Source organism: Felis catus, chromosome A3 (genome assembly GCF_018350175.1).
Source record: "Felis catus isolate Fca126 chromosome A3, F.catus_Fca126_mat1.0, whole genome shotgun sequence".
NCBI classification, from domain to species: domain Eukaryota; kingdom Metazoa; phylum Chordata; class Mammalia; order Carnivora; family Felidae; genus Felis; species Felis catus.
In genome coordinates, this window is record NC_058370.1 from 108,801,912 (window position 1) to 108,826,185 (window position 24,274).

A 24,274-nucleotide genomic window follows, 5' to 3' on the forward strand; every position below is an offset into this window, starting at 1 on the left:
AAAAGAGAACCAACTTTTAGCCACTCAAAGCATTTAGTTCTGCTTTCGTGTATTGCCAAATACTAAAAGAAACATTAATCTCCTATCTTTGGGTGAAAGTGGGCATCCTTTTTTTTTTTTTTTAATGTTTTTTTTATTTTGACACACAGAGGGTGTGGGGGAAGGGCAAAGAGAGAGGGAGAGAGAGGGAGAGAGAGAGAGAGAGAGAGAGAGAGAGAACCCCAAGCAGGCTCCACACTGTCAATGCAGAGCCTGACAAGGGGCTCCATCTCACGACTGTGAGATCATGACCTGCGCCAAAATCAAGAGTTGGCTGCTTAACCGACTGAACCACCCAGTTGCCCCGAGGGCATCCTCTTCTTAAATTCAGAGCTGCTGTTCAGAAACATAGTCTTCCTGGTACATGAGGACTGGAGTCTGTAAGTTCACACAGAGCTGTGAAGATGCCTGGGGTCCAAAACACCCAAGGAGAACACAGAGGCCTGGCCAATGCCATTCTAGCATCTGGTGTCCATTGTTCAACCAAGGGAGTTTGTTTGAACAAAAGAATCCTCTCACCAGTCGGTGTTAGGAAAAATTAAGTAGCATTCTTTTTTAAATTTTTTTTAATGTTTATTTTTTTGAGAGAGACAGAGCACAAGTAGGGGAGAGGCAGAGAAAGAGGGAGACACAGAATCCGAAGCAGACTCCAGGCTCTGAGCTGTCAGCACAGAACCCGATGTGGGGTTCGAACCCACGAACCTCAAGATCATGGCCTGAGCCGAAATCGGACACTCAACCGACGGAGCCACCCAGGTACCCCAAGTAGCATTCTTTTCAAAGACATCCTTGAAAACCATCTCTTTCCTTTGCCTTGATTCTGCTTATATGAAAAAGAACTTTTGAATGGGGAATATTTGTACATGTAACCAATTTTAAAGGTAATGAAGTTAAAAGGTACAAAACACTATACAATGAAAAAAATCTCTTATCTTTGTTCCCTGAAGATCCAGTTTCCTCCAACAGAAGCAACCACCATTACTTGTTCCTCTCGCACCCTTCCGGAGAGAATACAAGGATATCCAAGCATGTAAGCGCACACCCATGCACACACACACAGCAATATAGCCTGTTTCCACCTTAATCTTTCCACTCAATTTGTCTTCAAGGTTGTTACTAAATTTATTCCTACGTACTTCATTAGACAATTCTATGTGCCAATTCCTATTTCTATTTTTTCCTATGATAATCTACTTACTATTTGTTTTCTGGTGTCATAATTGCAAATTTATATTTTTCTAGAAACTTATGCATCCCATCTATATTACTTTCATTTATTGGTAGAGTCAAGGAAGACAGTAACTTATGATCCTTTCAATTTCATCTCTCTGTGGTTAGTTGCTTGTGCTCATTTCTTTTCTTTCTTTCTTTTTTAAATTTTTTTAACATTTATTTAATTTTGAGAGACAGAGACAGAGCACGAGTGGAGGAGGGGCAGAGAGAGAGGGAGACACAGAATCCGAAGCAGGCTCCAGGCTCTGAGCTGTTGGCACAGAGCCTGATGCGGGGCTTGCTGTGAGATCATGACCTGAGCCAAAGTCGGATGCTTAACTGACTGCGCCACCCAGCACCCTGCTTATGCTCATTTCTAACTTTGTGCATTGAGTAGGTAGGCTGATGCTTTATCTATTTTTGTGGGTTTTTCCCCCTTCCAATGAAGGAGTTCTTGGATTTATGTATTAGTGCTACATTTTTCCTCCTCTTTTCAAAATTAGAATTTCTGCTTTTATTTGTATTAATTTTCATTTTGTTCTCTTGGGTTTATTTTGTTACTCTTTTTTTAATGTTTTATTTATTATTATTATTTTTTAAATTTAATGTTTATTTATTTTTCAGAGAGAAAGAGACAGCACAAGCAGGGGAAGGGAAGGGAGAGAGGGAGACACAGAATCCAAAGCAGCCTCCAGGCTCTGAGGTGTCAGCACAGAGCCTGACGTGAGGCTTGAACCCACGAATTGTGAGATCATGACCTGAGTCAAAAGTCAGAAGCTCAACCGACTGAGCCACCCAGGCACTCCTAATATTTTATTTATTTTTGAGAGAGAGAGAGAGAGAGAGAGAGAGAGAAGGGGAGGGACAGAAAGAGGGAGACACAGAATCTGAAGCAGGCTCCAGGCTCTGAGCTGTCAGCACACAGCCTGACGCAGGGTTTGAACCCACAAACCATGAGATCATGATCTGAGTTGAAGTTGGACACCTAACTAACTGAGCCACCCAGGTGACCCTATTTTGTTATTCTTTTTCAAATATCTTGCATTAGATGCTTAATTCATTTATTTTCACATTTTTTGGATTAGTCAAAGTATTTAGTGCTTCAATGTTCTTCTGAGCAATAGGCTTGATATCACATGTAGGAGTTTCCGTTATATATAATGATAACACCATATTCCCATTTATTATATATTCTAATATGTATTAAGTAAATATTTCCATTATACTTAATTATGATATATTATTTACTTATTTTCTAGGTATTGCTAGTTTTAGGGTTTGAGTTCCCTTTTGATCCAAGAATTATTAAGAGTTAAAGCATTTCTAGGTCAAGCATTGGCTGTATTACTCGTATTTTGTGAAATTACCTGAGGTTTTCTTTACGGTCTCAGATATGGTGAATTTTTATTGTGAATTTCATCCTTTTTTTTTTTAAGTTTATTTATTTATTTTGAGAGAGAGTGAGAGACAGAGCAGGGGAGGGGCAGAGAGAGAATATCCCAAGCAGGCTCTGTGCTGTCAGCGCACAGCCTGATGTGGAGTTCAAGGTGCATTTCATGCGAGGTCATGACTTGAGCCGAAATCAAGAGTCAGAGCCACCCAGGCGCCTTGTGAATTCTGTCCTTTATCATTACAAAGTGTCTTGCTTTCTGTCCTGAGATCAGCCTTTACTGATGTTAAGACTGAGACCCCCTGCTTTCATTTGGCTTTTATTTGCTTGGTTTGCTTCTGAAATCTCATGTTTTCAACCTTTCTGTACGACTTGGTTAATACACAGCCTTCCCTTGGGGTTTCCTTTGTGATTCAACCTGAGAGACTATTGTTTAATAGAGGCGTTTTATGGCATTACTATGACATATACATGTTCTAAATATTCTTAGTCTGTCATTACATTTTATGGTATGCTTTTTGTGTTCATGAATTCTAGTTGTTTACTTTTTGAAATCTTTTTACTATATGGTGTGTATATGTGTGTCTTTCTGATAAGTGAGACAGTTTGTAATTTTGTTTTAGTGGTAACATCTTTATAGAAGAGACTTCAATATAATATACGTAACCCTCTGTTTCTTAGAATTTGCTAAGCTTCTTCCTCTCTCTCTCCTCTTTGCTACCTGACTTGGGTTTCTGCATCTTTCACCTAAGAATCCAAGTAAAGTCACTTTGTTTCCCAGTAGATGGTGCTAGAGACACAATATAAAGAGCGTGTTTAAACCCTGATCAGTTTTGGGAGAATGAATAGTTGTTTTTTTGGGTCCCTCAGGCCATAAGGCCAAATCCTGGATGGTAGTTACTTACCTGTGTGCTACTGTCTTGTGAAGTTTGGGTGACCAACCACCTCTCACACCGATTTTTTTTTTAATTTTTAATTTTTTTAATGTTTATTTTTGAGAGAGAGAGAAAGAGGGCCAGCAGGGGAGGGGCAGAGAGAGAAGGAGACACAGAATCTGAAACAGGCTCTAGGCTCTGAGCTGTCAGTACAGAGCCCAACAGGGGGCTTGAACCTATGAACTGTGAGACCATGACCTGAGCCAAAGTTGGAGGCCCAACAACTGAGCCATGCAAGTGCCCCTCACACTGATTTTTAAAAAGGCAAAATGTTTCCTTATGAAAAACTTAGTCCGGGAAAAAGCAGCAGCTGTTTTCATGGGCTCAAGAAGACTGTAGTCTTACCAACTCATATTCTGAGTATTAATTTCTGTTATGCTTTCCTCCCTAACTTTATATGGTATTCACAATATTTAGTTCCTTAAAGCCATACTTGACTCAAATTCTGACCCTTATGACAGTCCCAATGTAATATTGCACAAGTCAGTCAAGATTACTTATTTCTCTTGACTTCAAGATAAAAATAAAGTCATGGAATGTTCATGAAGGAGGGTTCTAGGGTCTATTTCAGGTCTGTTTACCTGATACTGAGCAATCTACAAATCAATGTTAGCTTTTCTCTCTGTAAAATGAAGCTATTATTTGCTGCCTATACATGACATGGAAATACTCAACAAATGAAATACTTGAATGGTTTCAGGACAATGGCATAAATAAACAGGCCAAATTTGCGGATGCATCTATAACACAAAGGAGAGCCTAGAGAGGGGGTAAGACTTCGAGAATGGCAGAGAAGCCCTGACTTAAAACTGAGAAACTTCTAAATGAGATTTTTACTAAATGAGAAGAAACAAAGAGAAAGGGTTCCAATCTCTTTCCAGCCTCACGCCCTGACCTGTGGACCTCATGTATCTACTGATCAGGCACATGGAAAACTTTGGAATTTGTCCCCCGGATTCATGCCTTCTTTGGGACCTTTCTCACAGCTTCAATGTCCTCTGTGTCCCTGCTTCCCCCACATCCTGGCAAAGTTGTTTAAGAATACTTACTCTCCAATGCCACTTCCTCTGAAGGATTGTAGCCTCCACAGCTAGAACTAATCTCCTTTTCTTTTCTTTTCTTCCCCCTTACCCCCCCGATCTCCTTTTCTACTTTGTTCCTATCACATTTTGAACATACTTTCTTCAAAACATTTGTTGTTGTTGTTGTTTTAATTTTTTTTTTAATGTTTGTTTATTTTTGAGACAGAGACAGAGCATGAATGGGGGAGGGGCAGAGAGAGAGGGAGACACAGAATCCGAAGCAGGCTCCAGGCTCTGAGCCATCAGCCCAGAGCCTGACGCGGGGCTCGAACTCACGGACGGCGAGATCGTGACCTGGCTGAAGTCGGACGCTCAACCGACTGAGCCACCCAGGCGCCCCAAACATTTGTTGTTTTAAGACATAACCATAGGATTATATCAAGCTCCAAGAGGGTATGAATTGTGTCCTTTTTATCTTTGTACCTTCTGAGCATGAAGCGAGCCTTCACTTGATTGAAAGATGGATGGATGAATGAAGTAGAGGCAGAAAAAACAGGGCCAACTGTGAATGTCATAGCATCCTGTGACAAAGTCAGAAAGATCTAGAAAAGGCCTTAGGAATTACCTCATCCAGTCCCCTCGCTTTGCAGATGAGAAGACTGGGACCCAGACAGCTAAAGGGACTTGCCCAAGGTGACACATCTCCATAGTGTCAAAGTCTCCAGGCCTCTCACCCCAGAGTGACTTGGTAACAGCCTTTTCCACCCCCAAGCCCTCAAGTGTTCGTGAGTTCTCAAAGAATTTGGAAAATCAATGTGCTGTTATTCTAATTTTGGTCTATCTGCATATGTGACTTTGTGCTTTGGTGCTAAGAATAGAAGACATCAAAATAGTGCTCTCAGCAACGCTGAGTGTACAGAAAATTGAAGCGGAAATGGAAAGGGTGCCCTCAGAGAGGATGTCACATCACCAGACTTTGGTTTTGAAGCCACCAGAAAGCAGAGAGAAGCTGTTTTTTTGAAGAGAATTTCTTCAGCTACTGAAGGTTGGCTGAGTGTGCATTAAGGCCTGAGCAGCAATGCCACATGCCTGGCAGATGATGGGCTCTGACCCAAAGATATGAGGTTACAGCTCTGGGGCAGACGAGCAGCCTGAGGTAGGTAGCATTTCTGCTTCCCCATTTCAAGGAAAGCCTGACTGCAGGCACCAGTGCAGACCCACCCGGGGTTACTGTCATGAATTTAGAGTGAGATCAGTCCCTGTAGGGTGGCAGCTATGGAGGGTGTGGTGGGGGGCAATGATCAGGGTTGGAAAAAAAACACACAAAAAAACAACCAACCAAACAAAAAATAATCAGGGTTGGGTTTGTTAGGAGAACAGACAGAAGAGGGAGACGATGAGGGAATGGAGGACATATGCAAAGAGGTGATTCCAATGACAGACTTCTGATTTAAGTGGGTGGGGAAAGAGCTCATGAACAGGTTAGGGGCAGTGAAAGGATGGTAGGATCAAGGGACTGCAGGTTCGTGTGGCATCAAAGAATTGTTGGGGCTGAAATAGACACCTTAGACAGGGACTATAGACGGCTACAATAAGAGGTGGTGATAAAGTCAAGGGTATGACCCAATGACCATGGAAGTGAGTAACTGAGAAGGTTGGTGGACAAGATCATTGGAACAGAGGATGTCAAGAAGCTGAGAGATCAGAATATCAACAGCTTGGATAATGAAATAATTAGGGACTATGACAAGAGTGTGTTGGAGTGACAGTGAGCCAGGAATGAGGTGATGTCTGTAGATGACCTCAACAGATGTGTCACTCTGGCAACCACAGCTGCCCCATCCTTGCAAGAAGACGATGTAGACCTCATAATTGGAAACAGGACTCTCTAACATTCCAGATTTCCGTCACAGGTTGTTAAATCTTCCTCTCCCTATTGGCATTCCTGATAGAATTATAATTACCTGCCTTCTGGCAGCAAAGGAAAAACGCACTGCCTTCATGAACTCCATCTGCCTTGATTCACATCTCTTATCTCACATAAGGGGTTTTTATACATATTCTATTATATAGACTTTGACCTTTTCCCCATGACTGCTTGTGGCAGGTTGCCCTTTTCAAAGATGGCCACACCAGTATGTATCCCATTCCACAGGCTCTACTTATAATGTGATGCTGACATTCCATCACTGAGAGATGGAGTCTTTGTTCCCTCCCTTAAATTGGGAAGGACCTTTGTAACTGCTGCAATGAATAGGATGTGGCACAAGTGATACGATGTGATTTCAGGGGTCAGGTAATAAATACAAAGTGGTTTTGGCCTGGCCCTTGCTCTCTCAGGATATTTGCCCTTGGAAGTCAACCACCATGTTATAAGGAAGCTCAAGTCACATTGAAAGGCCATCTGTGGGGTGTTCTGGCTGATAGCCCCAGCTAGGCCCCGAGGCAGGAGCCAGTATCAACTATCAGACATGTGAGTGAATGAGCCCCAGACATCACATCTAGAGACAAGATATGGCCTGTCTAAATTCCTGACCACGGACACAATGAAAGAATATATATTAAGTGTAGAGTAATTTATTATATAGCAATAGACTGGTATACTGCCTTAGGATGTTCTCACCTCTTGGCACTTAACTAGTCTTGACAGAAGGTTAATGAAGCCCCTCCCCACCCCCGTGCTTTTATTACATAGTCATAAGTGACTTTAATTGGTTCTTCCTTAAGAACACTAGTCCATGTGGGGGCACCTGGATGGCTCAGTTGGTTAAACGTCTGACTCTTGATTTCAGCTCAGGGCATGATCTCACGGTTCGTGGTTTCGAGCCCACATCTGCTATCAGCACAGAGCCTGCTTGGGATCCTCTCTCGGCCTCTCTCTCTGCTCCTCCCCTGCTCATGCTCTCTCTCTCTCTCTCTTTCTCTGTCAAAATAAATAAATAAACATTAAAAAAAAAAACAAACACTAATCCTTGCAATTGCTTTTGAGTGGGGAAAAAACAAATACAAAGTTGTTAGTTCACGCATTTTTGAGCATCTTTTATGTACCAGGCATGAACTTGATCTCAGGGAGCCTAGAATCTGGTGAAGGAGACAGATAAAAAAAATTAATACGGACAGGAGAGTATGACAAATGTGATGAGACTGGCATCCAATAGGCGCTGGCAGAGCAGGGAAAAGCAGTCCCCGGTGCAGCCATGGGGGGTCTGGAAAAGTTTTCTAAAGGTCGTGACAGGAGCCTAATCTTGAAGGATTAAGTTGGGACTGGCCCACTGGACAAGGTGCAGGGCAGAACAAGCATGAGAATGAAGTCCTCTCACCTGTGAAGTTGAGATCTAAAGTGTAGGCACAAGATGCATTTATATTACACATATCCTGTAGGCTCCCAGCTCTGACTTAAGAAACAGAGTGTAGAAGGTGAATTAGTCCTTTGAACTCCCGATTGGACAGAGTCCAGTGAAATGGTTTCTGTAACATCTGGGCATGAACACTCTCTTAGTGTCTGAGGAAATTCACCTGGGGTGAATTTTAATTCAATGCTTTCAATTTCTCATCATCACAAATAGCTCTTTTCTCTGCCTGATGGCCCCAGTGCCCGACTCTCTGAGGAAATGAACAGATGGTCACTGCAAGAGTCACTGAATCTCCACATTCATTCATTTTTTGGCGACCTTGGGTAAGTTTCTATGCCTCTGTAAGATTCAATTTCTTTATTTATAAAATGGAGCTAATAGTGGTATATACCTAAGACACGTATTGTGAGGTTTAATTGAGAGAAGGAAATGAAGGAAGTCCTATCTCTAGGGCAGAACCTGCACATAGTGCTCTCTGTTATTTACTTGCTCTCTCTCTCCAGAAACAGAGAAGAGAGAGAACAATATTCATTATAGCATAAATCATTGATGCAAAAGGAAGGTGCATATCTGCCTCCAGGGAACATTGCAATTTTCATTAAAAAGGGATTCAGGGTTTTTTTGGTTTAGTTTTGTTTTTTGAAGCTTCCTCTCTCAGGATTTTTAGATTTAGATTTTTAGATTTAGATTTAGATTTAGATTTAGATTTAGATTTAGATTTTTAATCTAGAGTAGTACAGTCTTCAAGATAGTTTTTTTTTTTTATTTTTTTAAATGTTTATTTATTTTTGAGAGAGAGAGGGAGAGACAGAGTACGAGCAGGGGAGGGTCAGAGAGAGAGGGAGACACAGAATCTGAAGCAGGCTCCAGGCTCAGCACCAAGCCTGACGCGGGGCTCTAACTCACCGACTGCAAGATCATGACCTGAGCCACAGTCGGGCGCTCAACCAACTGAGCCACCCAGGCCCCCCTCAAACTGGTTTTTGAATCACGTACTCCTTTGAGAATATCGTAAAAGTTATGGGCTCTCTCTCTCTAGGAAAATGCATACATACATAAAGAATGTTCTCAGAACCTCTGAAGACCAGTCATTTGGGACTGGTTAAGAATCCCCGATATACAGGCTGGTGAATATATACTGCCTAGACCCTACTCATCACCAAGCAAGTTGCCCTCTCATGATCTGATACTGAAATGCACATTTGGAATATCGTAGTCACATAACGTCAGGTGTTGGGTCAAGAAATGTAGTCTGGGAGTCTACTGTCAAACTCCTATAGCAATGTGACAAAGGCTTTGCATAATCCATCGGGACCTCCTTCTGGACTATTTATGATTCCTCCATATTCCTGCAGGATGTGCAATAAACTAACATGTGAAATGCACAGGAGCTTGTCTTAATCTGAGCACATCAACAGCTTTCAGAAAGTGCAGGAAAGTGAAGCATCAGAGCAAGTGGAAATTGCCCCTAACGGCAGCTCAGAAAATGGGGCTATAATTAGGCAAATAGTGTCACCCTGGGTTATACTGGGTATCAGGCTTCACGATCACCAATTACTGTTATCAACCTCCCAGGGGCATCTTGCTCACTTGTGTGGCAGTCAAACTCAATAGATGTTAGAATGGATTTTAAGAGTCAGGCAGCCTGGATTTAATTTCTTTGCTGTAAAAATTTGTGGAGGTTGCTTAGCTTCTCTGAACCTTGCTTTCCTCATCTGTAAAATGGGTATAAGAAGATTCTGACAAACATGGGATTCTGATAAACAAAATAAAAGTGCCCTGCATCCTACCCAGTCTGCAGGAAGTACTCAGTAACATAGCTGTTTTTACGGACAGTGGCCAGTGGTGATAACAGACAGCATAGCCAAGGGAAATTTGGCTCCAAACCCTGAGTTCACCAATAACTTACCTGCTTAACTGTGTGCAGGTCAACTAACCTCTCCAAATGTCTGTTTCCTCAACTGAGGCATAACTGAAGCATTACACACCTATTTCAAAGGGCGGTTAAATGAGTGATGACGTGTACGTGCTTAGCTCAGTGGCTGGTACATATTGAACACGCAGAAATGGTGGTGATGGTGATGATAATGCTAATAATAGTGGTTAATCCTTATGGAGCTCTTATGAAATGCCAGGACTTGATGCTCTACACACCTTACATGCATTACTGCATTTAATCTTCACCACCAACGAGGGAGGTCCAATTAGTACCTTTACACATGAAGTCTGCAGAGGCTGAATAAATTGTCTAATGTCACAGAGCTGGATTTAAACCTAAACAGTCAGGGTTTGAGTTCATGCCTTTAACTACTTTGTTTTCCTGATTATAACGTGTCAAAATCAGTCCGTCTGTTTGTTTGTTTGTTTATTTATTTATTTATATTTTTAAGAGCTATTTATTCATTTAAGTAATCTCTACACTCAATGTGGGGCCTGAACTCAGGACCCTGAGAGCAAGAGTTGCATGTTCTACTGACTGAGCCAGCCAGGCACCCCAAAACTGGTCCTTTTAAACAGCTCTGTGTGTTCAATGTCACACCAAGGACTCACTTCACCAAGGTCAGAGGGCATTTTCTATTTCTGGCCGAAGCTTCCTCACCTGTACCCATCACTTTTCATGGCATCTGGGGGCGTCCATTGCCCAAGAGCAGGTGCACTGCTAGGGCTGGATGTTGATCTATGAGAACTAAGGCTACTACCTTCCCCAAATCCTCCTGGATCCACCGGGCTCAGTCTGCCAATGGTCCCTAACTCCTCTAGCCTGAGAGGACAGCCCATCTGCCTGACCACACAGAGAGTGTTCGGGGTTTGCTGGCTGATTTCAAAAGGGGAACATGTTGGAGCAGAAGAAGTTTCCTACATGTTGTTTTGCTGCTTCACAGTAGCTTGGGCAGGCCCCAGCGACAGCGGCGTGATTAGGCAGCCCAGGTTCATGGTAGACCCATGGCTTCCTGCTGTCCTCCAAGAGCCATGAGGATCCCGCTGTCATGGTTCATAGGAAGCCAAGGAGAGCACCAGGGAAGGTGGCTGGCATCCTGACACCGAAAAAGGTGGCAACTGAAGACAGCCAAATTACACTAACAGCCCAGGGTCAGAGAATAAAACCAGTAGGGAAGAGAGGAAAGAAATCAGTCCAGCCTTTCTGGTCAACTGGCAGAGTGGGAGGGCTAGGAAATGGCTTTATGTGGGGGATCTAGCCCCTGTGATCTCCATCAGTGCTCCCTTTCTTGCAAATCACTCCAAATAAACCTCCGATTTAAGTTTCAAGGCACGCCCCAATCTCCCTTCTAATGAGACCAGTGCCCCAGGCTCCCCCTGTGCAGAAATATTGACCACCACCGACTGCTCAGCCTCCTGTGGTTTAGTCAGGACATAGAAGGCCTGCGTTGGTACTAGTGGAGTCAGAAGGAAGGGAGCCTTGAAATGCAGGGCCAGCCTCCTAGGTCTCATTATCTGCAGGACGTGGTCATTATCCTCTCTGGGATGTGTATTCTGCAGACCCTGCATTCGACTGGGTCTGTGCATCTGGCACTGCCTGGAGGGTCAGTTTCATAAACTATCCATTTAGGAGCTGCCCTCTCTCTGTTCTGGGGAGAATCCTGGAATGGAGACCTGGAAGGCAAGATGAGGCATGCTCACTCAGAGCCAAATACAGATATATTCAAATACAAATCACTCCCAGGCTACCCCCTAGGCTTCTCTGACAGGGTTACAAGGCTGGTGGCTTGGGGAGCTTCGGGAGACGGAGACCTGCACTTCAGGGAACAGAAGCTGCAGGGAGTTGTCACGTGGTCTCTGATGTGTAGATGATCTAGATGAAGATATGGAAGGTATTCTCATTAGGACAGACAACATGAAGCTAGGGGGCAGACCCACTTGGGATTATAGAACCGGGAATCCAAAGTAGGGGTAAAGCACGCATTACAAGATGAAATTTGTGAATAACAGCAATAGATAGGGTTCTGCACTTGGGTCTGAAAAACCGAAAAACCAAAAAAACAAAACAAAACAAAACACACCAAGAAACAAAAACAAAAACCAACTCTACCCTGGGCACAAAACATAATCTTCTGAGGTTCCATTTCCTTACTTGTAAAACCGGGACAACATAACCTTTATCTCGTGAAGTTGGCATGAGGATTAAAACAATTGCTGTGGGCAGGATGCCTGGATGGCTCAGTCATTAAGCATCTGACATCAGCTCAGGTCATGATCTCACAGCTCATGAGCTCAAGCCCCGCTTTGGGTAAAACACGAGCCTCACTTCTCTCCCTCTCTCTGCCCCTTGCTCACTTGCACCCTTTCTCTGTGTCTCTCTCTCTCTCTGTCTCTCTCTCTCTCTCTCTCTCTCTCTCTCTCTCACACACACACACACACACACACACACACCAGTTATTGTGACCAAAGCCCTTAGCACAGGGATGATGATGATACTCATGATGGTGATAACTACCAACGACATGACTCTTCATTAAGTGCTTCACACCTAGGCAGTCTGGTTCCAGAGCATGTGTTCTTAGCTATCATATTATACTAACTCTCATAAATGTTAAGTCTGATTACTACAATTATTACTGACTAGGGAGATGCAGCTGAGCCACAGCATGTATGCAAATGACTTTGAGGATGTGGTTGGCAATAAGTTCGACAGGAGTCACATAAAGAGTGTAATGAGGTGGTGACAGTTTTTGATTGCTGTTTGCAGTGTGGGCATCACAGGTGGAGAGGCCCTGGACGTACAGAGGCAGAGGCAGAGGAGAAGGGCCAGAATGGCCAACTCACGGCATAAAAAGAACAGCTGTGCCTGAAGAAGAAATGACTTGGGGGCAACATGACGGCTACCTTCTAAGGCCTTGAGCCTGATCTATAGGGACCCAAGAAGTAGGCAAAGTGGGGTCAGATCTAGGTAGACGGATGCCAGCTCGATTTCAGGAAGGCCTTTCTGATGTGCTGGCGCAGGATGGACAGTGAACACCCTGACCCGGGCGCACCTGAGTGCCCGTGGGTACCACAGTCTGGGATCCAACTACCGGACAGAAGGTCTTTTCCAACTGTGACCTTCTGAGGCTGTAGGTCCATTGGCCCATGTGACAACCATAAGGAAGCAGGTTGTTTCCTTTAGGGACACACTGTGATCTCTGGTTATTTCCCTCCTGTTTTAAATCAAACTGCTAGCTTGTCTCTTCCAGGGAGGCCATTGGCTGAGAGCAGCGCTTTGCAGAATGACCTGTAGAAAGGCCTGGAGGTGGGAGGATAAAGTGGGGAAGGAGGACGGGGAGTGAAGGTAGCTCAGGGGCAGCAGGAGGACAGGAGGGTTGTTGGGGTAGGAGAGGAGAAACGGGGGCCAAAAAAGGAAAAAGTAACTTGAGGCTATACAGATCTCTTTAGAGTCTTTTTTCTTTTAAAGTTCGTTTTATTTATTTTGAGAGAGACAGAGACAGAGACAGTGTGAGTGGAGAGGGACAGAGAGAGAGAGAGAGGGAGAGAGAGAGAAAATCCTAAGCGGGCTCTGCACTGTCAGCACAGAGCCCGATGCATGCCCCAGTCCTACGAACAGTGAGATCATGACCTGAGCCCTAACCAAGAGTCAGACACTTAACGGACTGAGCCACCCAGGTGCCTCTAGAGCCTTTTAAACAGCTATAGAAAGTGTGGACCCAGGACCATCACGTGGGGCTTGTTAGAAACAGGACCCAGAGGTCCCACCTCAGACCCACTGAGTCAGAATCTGCCTAGCGACAAGCTTCCCAGGAGATCTCTGCGTGCATTAAAGATGAAAGGCGCTGATGTGGAGAGCGTCTAAGGGAGACCCAGGCTCAGATGTGCTTACATTCATCTCAGTTAAAAAAAAAAAAAAAAAAAAAAAAAGGTGGAGAGGAACGCGGGGGCCATGGGAAGAGCGGGAGCCTGGTCTCCATGGGGACGGCCCAGCTGTGCTTGCAGCCCAGCTGCTCCAATTATGTCTGTTTCTTTATCTAGCCAGCCTCGGAACAGTCAGTCAAATCTGCATAAGGAAGCCGGCGGTAATGGGGCTCGTGGGCACAGGTACTCATCTGACACCTAATTAAGCCATCTTGGTATATCATCTCTACAATGCCTGTTATTATTTTAAGAAACAACATAAAGAGAATGATAATTAAAAGTAACACCCCGGGTGGGAATTTTGTCTCCATTCCAGTGGTTGGCAAGTAAAGCACCCTGGGTTTTTTTGTTTTGTTTTGTTTTTTTTCGGTTTTTTTTTGAGGTAACATTTCTATAAATTTTCATAGAGCACACAACCTCAAAGCTTGTCTCTGCTGCAGTTTCCCCCGATTTCTCTGCCAATGCTTTGGGTTTGTGGCTTCGTTCCACTGCTGTTTCCTTTCTTTTTTTCTTCTCCTTTTCACTGAGCGTTTTCTGATTTTACTTGAACTTGCAATGGGGGAGGGGAGGGTGTATTGCTTCTGGATATTACATGTCATCTGAAGCATAAAATGCTAAACCCAGTTACATGTTGTTTTCAGGTGAGAAGGCAATTTTACACTTCACGGTTGGGCCCACACGAGGCATTTTCATGCAGGGAAATTTTCCATCCTAGACTCACATCAAGATGGCGCCCAGGGATTTGCTACCAGTTGAAAGTTTGCCCATTGTCTGTCTGCAGCCTTCCCACATGGGCATTCTTGATAGACCTGTTCTCCAGAGTGCCACTATCTACCCCTGGTCTTCAGGTTCCCCTGACATAGCGTCAGTCAGGTCCCTGTGTCCTTTGCTACCTGCCTGGGTCCCGTGTCTACGACTTGAGCCACTTTGGTTAGTAACACTCTTACTGACCTGCCATACACCCTGTCCTCTTGTCCCTTGTACCAGACCAAACCCCACCTTTGGATCATCCCACAATCCACCTTCTCTGCTCCTGACGTGAATCTGGAGAAAACTCCCAGTAGCACCAACTGAGGCCACCACCGATTCCTGATCACAATCCTCACCTGGCATCCTTTGACAAACACTTTACTTGCCCTCAATCGTCTCCTTTGCCCCTAAAAACCCTCTTCCTTGACCCTGTATCTCCACCTCATGGAAACACCCCGTCTTCTTCCTTTCACAGATTTCTGAAAGTGTATCCAACACCAGCGGCTCCCATGAGCTCAGTAGGTAGCTTATACAGATTCCCAGGCCCCACACTAAAGCAAATCTCTGAGGTGGGGCCTGAGATTTGTATTCAAGAACGCTGTCTTCATTGGGAACTACTCATCGGCCTATACTCTCTGACTTTCCTTCCTCACTTTCAGTGGCTTCTCCAGCTGTCACAGCCTGGCTTCTACCCTCACCACTCTGTGAAATGAGGTCAGCAGGAACAGCCACGACAGCCCGCACACTCCCAGGTCTCCCCAGAGAGAGTACTCTCTGGAGTACTGATGTTCTTGGTCACTCCAAGACTTCCGGTCACCTCCTCTCTTCCTTTGCCTTCTACTTCTGACCATCTCCCTCAGCGCCTTTTGTGTAAGCTTTTCTTGCACCTTAAATACTGGCGGTGTTTTCACAAGTGCATCTCGCACTCCTTGTTGCTAGATCCTCAGAGACACTAAGAAACTTCTCGAAGCTCAAGGTGATCTTGAGAAAGCCTCCTCCTACCGTTGCCTCTTTCACTGTCCTAACTACCTCAGATTCTTCACTGCCTGTGAGCTTCTCAAGGGCAGAGACTGTTCAGTCATCTTTCCATGGTCAGTGCCTCAGGAAGCATGTAGCAATTAGGAGGCACTCCATAAATGTTAGCTGAACTAAGTACAAGTCTGCTCCGAGTACTCGCGTGAATCAGCCTTGGGCCCATGGTGCGAAGCTCAAAGTTACCTCTCAGCCCCTTCAGAACAGGGTGACCTTGGAGGTATGAATTAGAGCCAGCCCCTGTCCAGACCTGGGGTGGGGAGGGGTGGGTGTTAAACAGCGGTTCTCCAAAGGTGGTAGTCAGAGCTCTAGCAAATAACATCTCTTCTGGCAAATTTACTTGTTGTTAGTCTCAAATGTTCATAGGAATGACATCATGCCTGGCCAAGTGCTAATTTCTAAGCTTTCTTCCTGCCAAATTTCCACCATGCTGGCTCATGCTTGCCAATCTCGTAGCAGTGATGTGTTTTCTAGCAGGGAACACAAGTATTGCTTTGGGAGTTATTCTGGAGCCTCATAAAACTGTTCTTGGGGCCCCTTTATAGAGAAGGATTCCATAATGCACCCGGTTGGAGAGTGTTATTGCTATCAGGAGAGGTCCTTACAGTTTCTGTAGTGAACATCCTTGAATACTGTCTAAGATGGACCTGTCATTGAAGAAACATCTCTAACTAACACCCCATAAGTTCCAATATCATGTTTCGGGTTTTTAGCGTCATTCAAACCCTTTCCTGAATAACACCAGTCTTATTTCTTTGAGCACAGGACCTGTACTATATTCATGGCTGTAGGTTCTCCACACAAGCAGGGCATATCTGTTTTGTTCAGCATTGCTTCCCTGGGGCTGGCATAGCACCCAGCATATAGCAAGTACTTGGTGTCAGTTGGTGATGGAGAACGGAAAAAGAAGAAACTTGGGGAGCAGACTCACGGCTGGAGGTGCTTGTCTCCAGAACTGTGGAGCTGAAGGTGACAACCAGGACACCATGCTCTGGCTTCCTGCTTACAGTGAGGCCCCAGGGTTCCTGCCTGCTCCTACCCTCCATGGACTGATGGCCAGGCCTGGAGTCTTGACGGCACCAAGGGCTGGTGGATATTGAAAGGCAAGTTCATTCATCTGGTCAGGCAGGAACTGGAAAGCTGCCCATCCAACCCCCACCCCTGGCTGCTGTTTCTCCTCCAGACGGAAACTTGGGGAAATTTCTTTCCTTCTGGGTGTGCCGTCTCCTTCCTCTAGCTAATCTTCTCGCTTCCTTCCAAAACTGTATTGGTGATGAATTAGCAAAATAAAAAAATTTAAAGCCACCCTGAAGATTACAAAAAGAAAAACATACTACTGCTAAATCTCTAAAACAATGGCTGTCTTTGTATACAATGATACATAGTAGGATAACCATAAACTATCATTTCCTTAAGAGAGGAGAGAAGACCAGACCCTCTGTGGACCAAGGTGATGTGATCAACTCATACAGGGTTTTACACAGAATTTCAGGGGCCCGTGAATCCCCTGAAGATCTCTCATCATCTTCCCAGGCATACACGTATGGACCCTGGTTATGAATACCTAGGTTAGAGATTCCACGGGGTCAGTAGAAACTGACAGGACCTCAGAGTTCAAGTGATGTGACCCTCATCTGATGAGAGTTAGCAGATTAGGTATGAGGCCCAGAGAGTGTTCCTGGCTGACTCAAAGAGCGCACAGCTGGTGGACAGCAGAAGGGAGACCTTCACCTAGGTTTTCTGAATCCTGGTCACCCTGCAATATTGTGTTAATATGCTCTGTGGAAAACAAATGTCAAGAAGGGAGAAGAATGGAGAGAGACTGAGTATAGGGAAAGGAAGGAATATCTGTTCCTAGAATGTACAGACTGGCTATTACTGGGTTTCATTTTTGTGTTTGGCAGAGTTTTCCAGCTTCGAGCCAAAGAGACCAAGCCTGAAGCTCCCTTCCAGCCCCCTACTTCAGACCTGTAACTGAATCCTGACAGGTCATCTCAGGCAGACCAGTGAAGGGGAAGATAAGAAAGGTGAGCTCTGGGCATGTGGTCAGCTCTACACAGTGTCTGTCATTGCAAAAACCCTGGAATAAAAAGAAGCTATTGTTTCCAGGAAATGGGGAAAAGATTTCTAAGGAGAAAAGTGTAGCCTTGAGGAAAGAGTAGGGGTTTATGCAGCAGAGAAGGGGGAGTTGGGTGGTCCCTGTGGGTGGGGGGGTATGAGTGAGGCATGCTGGGAGATGGGTCTGGAAAGCAGCTGGCATGTGGTCCTGGAGCCACCTAAAAGGTTTTTAAGCTGTGGAGTATCAAAATAAGATTTGCATTTTAGATAGATAACTTTAGTAACCAGATGGAGGATAGATCTAAAGAGATTCACTCCCCACCCCCCACCCCCACCCCCAGTTAGAGAGCTATTTTCCAGATTCATTTGTTCAGTCATCGATCCCAATTTGGTGAAACTCATAATATAAGCCAGGCACTGCTCCAGACAAGAAAAGTCAGTATAGTCAGGATAGTGACAATGGAAATAGAACCATATCATCAACAATACATATTGAGGAGACAGATACCAGAAATAGTTAGAGGAGTTAAAAATCAGCAGGACCTGATGAGTAACAATGTTGGGGGGTAGAGGGGGGAGACTGTAAAGGAAAGAGGAAGCATACTGATGGATGGTTGAAAGCAATATTATGGATTTTTAGGGCAGTGAATACTCTGTGTGCTATCATAATGATGGAGAGATGTCATTATACGTTTGTCCAAGAGTGAACCCCACTCTTCAAAGTTCAAACGATGAACTCTGGGTGATGATGATGTGTCAGGGTAGGGTCATCAGTTGTCACAAATGCTCCACTCTAGTGGGGGATGTTGAAAAAGGGGGGGTGCTGTGCATTTGTGGGGGCATGGAGATATATGGGAACTCTCCGTACCTTCTACTCAATTTTTCTGTGAACCTAAAAGTTCTCTAAAAAAACAAAAAGGTTTTATTTTAACAAGTCGGCAGCACCCGATGAGTAATGATACTTGGGTGTGGGGAAGCAGCAGGAAAAGAAAGACACATTCTGATTCAGGTTTGAAACTAATACCACGTCCAACATTTTAGAGTCATATCAAATCTAAAGGAATTTTCTGTACGAAGTCCAGAATGATTAAAACATGTAGATAAAAACAGTCTCCATTTGCACCATCTCTGAACCAGGAGGCTACTTTAGAATTCGTTATTTCTCCGGGGCAGCGGCTTAGCCCCGCCCTAGGGAAGTGATTATAAAATTGGCTGAATTGTCAGTTGAACCCCGAGGGGGTGAAATAAAACACAAAGGTTTTGCGGGGCCTTTCTCCACAGCCTCATGGTAAGCCTTTCCTACCAGCATTCTAATTTTGTCAAAACGGGGTTGCTTTCATGTAATTTTAGAAGGCGCTTTCAAAAACCGAGAGCTGCAAGAACAGCAAGTGAACACAGATGGGCTGGGGGACAGAATGGGTTGGGTGAGTGTCTATAAAAATAAAAGGTATCTTTTCTCGAGAGAAAGAAAAAGACAGAATTTTACTAATGTTACTTTAGAGGCAAAAGACCTAGTCAAAGCATTCTTTTTTTTTTTTTTTTTTTTTTTTTTTGCTTTCTTAATTCCTTATCTACTACTGCAAATAAAGAACAGCAAAATTAAAAGGGGGGAAAAAAAAAGCTCCGTGCTGCAAATGCCTATACAGACACATGCTTGGTTCTGCACAATGTTGTGTACATGATAATATCTTGCTGGGCAGGCTGTGCCCACACTGCCTCCAAGTCTCACGGTTCTGAAGACAAAAAGAGGCTGTGTAATATTTACAACCCTGGGAATGAATTAATCCCTCGAGAAACAGAAGGCCTGAATTTTCTCACCTGCTCATATTTAGGGGGCTTAGTACCCGAGCAGGGCTCTGGGGACCAATTTCCTCTTGTCGCCACAGGACAGGACACTAGACTCAGGCCCCAAAGCTAAATGCCTGACGTGGCAGCCCAGAGATCTGGCACTGGAATGTTCTCTCTGTGGACATCGATCATACACTGGTCCTTCCTGGTAAATGTCTTCTAGAATTTCCACTTTTGGGAAACGACAACAACAAACATAAACATACACTCAGGAGGACCTGGAGATGTCCCAGGAACAGAGTGTGAGCCTATCCTAAGTAGTGCCAAATGCTTTACAGGGTGCAATTTTTTAAAAATTCTTTTTGTAATGTTTATTTATTTTTGAGAGAGAGAGAGACAGAGCATAAGCAGAGGAGGGGCAGAGAGAGAGCAAGACACCGAATCAGACCCCAGGCTCTGGGCTTTCAGCACAGAGCTCGACAGGGGGCTCGAACGCATGAACTGTGAGACTATGACCTGAGCCGAAGTCGGAGGCTCTACCGACTGAGCCACCCAGGCAGGCGCCCCCTTTTTTTTTAAGTAGGGAAGAATAACTGCTCGGAAGAAGCAAAGCTAAATTAACTGCTGACGTGCAAACCCGGCCCGACAGCTTAGCTGCAGACTTTGCTCTTGGTCTATAGGTGAACCATCTCTGCAGAAGCCTTTCTGTTGGTGCAGCTGTGGCGTAAGAGAGGCACCTGTGCAGAAGGACGCCGTGCCCCAACCCCCACTGCCGACTCCAAAGTGCCCAGAACTACATCCAGAGCAGTAGCTTCAGAAGTTAGGTGTGGATTCTACTCTTTCATTCAAAATATTTTCTTCTTCTTCTTTTTTTCTCCCCCAGAAGAAAAGCAAAGATGCTGGAGTCTTGCAGCCTAACAACACACGAGACACACGAGGGATATTGTTTGCCTGGAAGCCTCCGGGGATGGCAAAATGGCAGAAATTTCCAGTGGGGAAAATGTGGGGTGGGGGGGTGGGGGTGCTAAATTATTTGAATGGGACCCTTTGAAGGCTTCTGCTACCCCTACACCTGCTGAGGCTTTCCACTGAGCTTTGGGAAAAGGCTAGCTTTTCATAGCAGAGCAGAGAAAGGGGGAGAATGAAGGAGGCACGTAATGCAGGCTGTTGTCTTCTGTGTTTTACTGACTGAAAGGGCTGAAGACATTTTATATGCTCCAAGTTGCCAACAGGAAGAAAGGGAGCTCGAGATTCTCAGAGGTCTGAGGGCCCTGCCTGAGGTAGAGGTCTATTTTTTTTTTTTTTTTTAACATTTATTTTTGAGACAGAGAGAGACACAGCATGAACGGGGGAGGGGCAGAGAGAGAGGGAGACACAGAATCGGAAGCAGGCTCCAGGCTCTGAGCCATCAGCCCAGAGCCCGACGGCGGGGCTCGAACTCACGGACCGCGAGATCGTGACCTGAGCTGAAGTCGGACGCTTAACCGACTGAGCCACCCAGGCGCCCCTGAGGTAGAGGTCTAAATGGAGGCTATATGTTTAAGACAAGGGGATTTCATGATATGTGCTTGCTTTGGCTCCCTAAAAGTGTATGCCAAGGTATCCCTTTCCTTTCTGTGTGACAACGCCAGATCAGTAACAAACAAAATGGAGGATAAGACTCCACCCCTCCCCCAAACACACACAGGGGAAGGTCCCCTTTTACTGAGTACCTCAGCCACAGTATTAACAACTGCTGTAAAAGAAGAGGTGCTACTTTCTCATGACAATGGGTTTTCCCTTCACCTGAAAAATTATTTACCGAATATCTATAACCAAGGTGGAAAATCACCTGCAAAGTTTAGACCTACATCAGCATTTCCCTCAAAAATAGTTTTTATAAAGGGCAAACAAAAAGAAGGAGTTGAAAGACAAACACAAGTATAAATAGTCACAAAAGGAGGGGCTTGGGACTATCAAACACCCTTGTATCACAGAAAGACTCAAGCTTAGAAGCAAACCTGGGGGACTTGGTAGAAAGTCCAGAGGAGGCTGGATAAATGAAGCTCAGAAATTACAATTTGTCAGATGAAGCATTTGGGACAAACCTGCACAGAATTCAAAGAATGATCTGATAAAAAACCTCATGGTTAAAATGTTGCTTCCTGAGTTTCCTCCTAATCCACCGCCATAAGTTGGTCATGACAAGATTTTGCAGATGAGAAAACCAAGAACCAGCAGGACAAGAGACATGTCACCAAACAAGGTACTATGTTGCAACAGAGCAATGACCTCCGAGATTACTGAGGGGCACAGGAAATAATTCTGAGCTTTTTTTTTTTTTTAATTTTTTAAAATGTTTTATTTATTTTTGAGACAGGGAGAGACAGAGCATGAACAGGGGAGGGTCAGAGAGAGGGAGACACAGAATCTGAAACAGGCTCCTGGCTCTGAGATGTCAGCACAGAGCCCCACGCGGGGCTCGAACTCACGGACCACGAGATCACGACCTGAGCTGAAGTCGGCCGCTTAACCGACTGAGCCACCCAGGCGCCCCAATAATTCTGGGCTTTAAAATGGACTGTTCCTTTCCTACATTCCCTTCCTGGTCAGTCTAACATGGCCAGACACTTCTACTCAGGCTCTTTAATCTCAGGAAAGCCTCTTATGCAGGCATCTTTGTCTTCCCTCTGTCCCCCATTTTTCAATATAATTTGTTTTCTGTTTTCTATGCAGAAAAATCAAAATAAATTTAAGAGAAGGAGAAACAGGGAGGAAAAGAGAGAAGCCGTGAGACTACCTATATGAAAGGTAGACAGGAAATGAGAACACTCAACTGTCAGAACTTCTTTTTTTTTTCTTTTTGGCTTACTTCCCATTTCTTGACTACATGGTTATCTTGGCTATCTATATAGTCAAGAAATTACTTTTCTTTCTTTCCTCTCCCCCCACCCCCCGAAACCTTCTTGACATCTAACCACACTGTAGGGTCTGTAGAGTACAGGTCTAGTTATAAGCAGGAATTTCAATACCAGTCTACCTAGGTTTGAATCCCAGCTTTCCACCACTTGTTAACTGCGTGATCCCCAGTTAAGTTACTTAAACTCCTTGTGCCACAGGGTCCATATCTGGTAAATAAAAATTAACAGAACCTACCTTTTAGTATTCTGGCATGGATTATCATTTATAAAGTCTTCTCTGAAATACTAGCTATTATTATCATAAACCTTCACCTCATCTCACAGATAGACAAACAGTATCTTCCCTTTTCTCAATTCAGCGCAACCACCATCTCTAGATACTGTGTATCAATTACCCAGAACTCGTAACAGAGCATGGCTGGTCTAACGGGTTTCTTGTAGCACGTCTCAAGGAAGTGGCCTTGTGGTTCAAGTCCACTTCTGGCTGAACATCCGGAAGTTTGAGACTGGACTCAGGTACACCTGTGAGTCTGCCCTGCGTGGAGCGGCCTTGAACTCCAGGCCAGCCGAGGGTCATCCAGAGCCACCCCAGGGATTGTAGCTGCACCAGAGCCTGGTGCAGATCCGACATGGCTCCAGCCAACCTCTCCAGGCCCATCGGTTTTCTGCTACCAAACACGTGCCCCGAATGCTCCAGAAGCCCAGTGCTGGCCTGGGGGTATTCCTGCTGTTTCCTGCTCTCCTTATTCTTATTCATCTCTATCCAGAACACCTTTCTTCTGGTTGCCTGGCAAATTTCCACTTGCCCTTTTGGGTTTTATTTAACTCTCATCTCCTCTATCCAGGGGTCCCCAGACAGTGCTTTCCCTCTATAACAAGTGTCCGAGTTCTATCTATCCTGATATTTTCCAGGTTAATGGATACTATTCTGGCTGACTCTCCACTAGGCTGTTGATTCCTGGCAAGCCCAGCAACATAGGGGAGGTACTTCCAAATGACCAAATGACTTTGGACTGGTCTCAGAATGAAGCCACATGCTCATGCACTTTTGGTCCGTGTTAAGAGTCCAATGAAATCTGGGCTCCTGGAGATTTGCTCTTGGCTGAAAGAGGGCCAGACATGTGAATTCTTCCATCGTGGCAGTGCAGAGTGGGAGTTGCCACCCATTTTGGAAGGCAGTTCCTAAGGAAACATATACTTTGCTTATTTCTTATGGCATTTCTGAGGAAGGGGAAGAAGAAACACCCTGTAATTTCAGTCGAAGTGTTTCTGGGAAAACAGACATAACCTATGTTGGGACTGGCTAGTGTATGGATAGGTAAAAGACTTATGGATTTTTTATGTGCTCTGAAGTTGTTGCAACTTACTAACTTTCATGATAGAGTTCTAATGGATTTGAAGGGTGGTAGAACTAGCAGTAAAATGTTATATTGAGAGCCTTGTAGAATCACAGAATGTAAGAGCTACTAGTGACCTTTCAGACTAATCGTTGGTTCTCAATCATGAGTCCATGGTAAAATTTTTACTGGTTCACAGAAAACTGAGACATATTTAGATAATCTACTATCACATTTCTTTTAAAAGCAAGACGAATTCAATGTAAAGTGTTGTTCTTTGTTCTGAGATTAAAATCTCCCCCCTTTTGTGGTGTTAAAATATTTTCTTTAATGGGACGCTTAGGTGGCTCAGCAGATTGAGGGTCTGACTCTTGATCTCTGATCTCGGCTCAGGTCATGATCCCAGAGTCGTGGGATCAAGCCCCAAGTTGGGTTCCACACTGGAGCATGGAGCCTGCTTAAGATTCTCTCTCTCTCTCTCTCTCTCTCTCTCTCTCTCTCTCTCCCTCTCCCTCTCCCTCTCCCTCTCCCTCTCCCTCTCCCTCTCCCTCTCCCTCTCCCCCCCCCCACCTCTCTCCCCTGCTCAAGCTAGTTCT

At 44.7% G+C, this 24,274-nt stretch overlaps 1 protein-coding gene and 1 long non-coding RNA gene across 15 annotated transcripts in view; one reads left to right on the plus strand and one right to left on the minus strand.

The window, feature by feature from the left end:
* GALM (galactose mutarotase) overlaps nt 1–24,274 on the minus strand; it is a 115,713-nt gene that overhangs the window by 4,643 nt on the left and 86,796 nt on the right. For 2 of the 10 annotated variants that reach the window (XM_045054680.1, XM_019827658.3), the window contains one exon: nt 22,244–23,523. The exons of the other annotated variants lie outside the window; for them this stretch is intronic. In XM_045054680.1, the coding sequence (XP_044910615.1) occupies nt 23,285–23,523 (239 nt within the window). In that variant the 3' untranslated portion in view covers nt 22,244–23,284. Of the gene's footprint in view, nt 1–22,243; nt 23,524–24,274 lie in introns of those variants that run through there. 10 annotated transcript variants of the gene reach the window in all.
* On the plus strand, nt 222–21,364 carry LOC109498289. 5 transcript variants are annotated; one of them, XR_006595802.1, is made up of 6 exons: nt 781–795; nt 987–1,069; nt 5,249–5,754; nt 8,165–8,274; nt 13,931–17,622; nt 20,325–21,364. It is a non-coding gene; the product is annotated as an uncharacterized LOC109498289 (long non-coding RNA). The 5 variants fall into 5 exon arrangements; XR_006595800.1 differs by having other exon boundaries at nt 222–1,069; XR_002155037.2 differs by having other exon boundaries at nt 231–1,069; nt 17,500–17,622.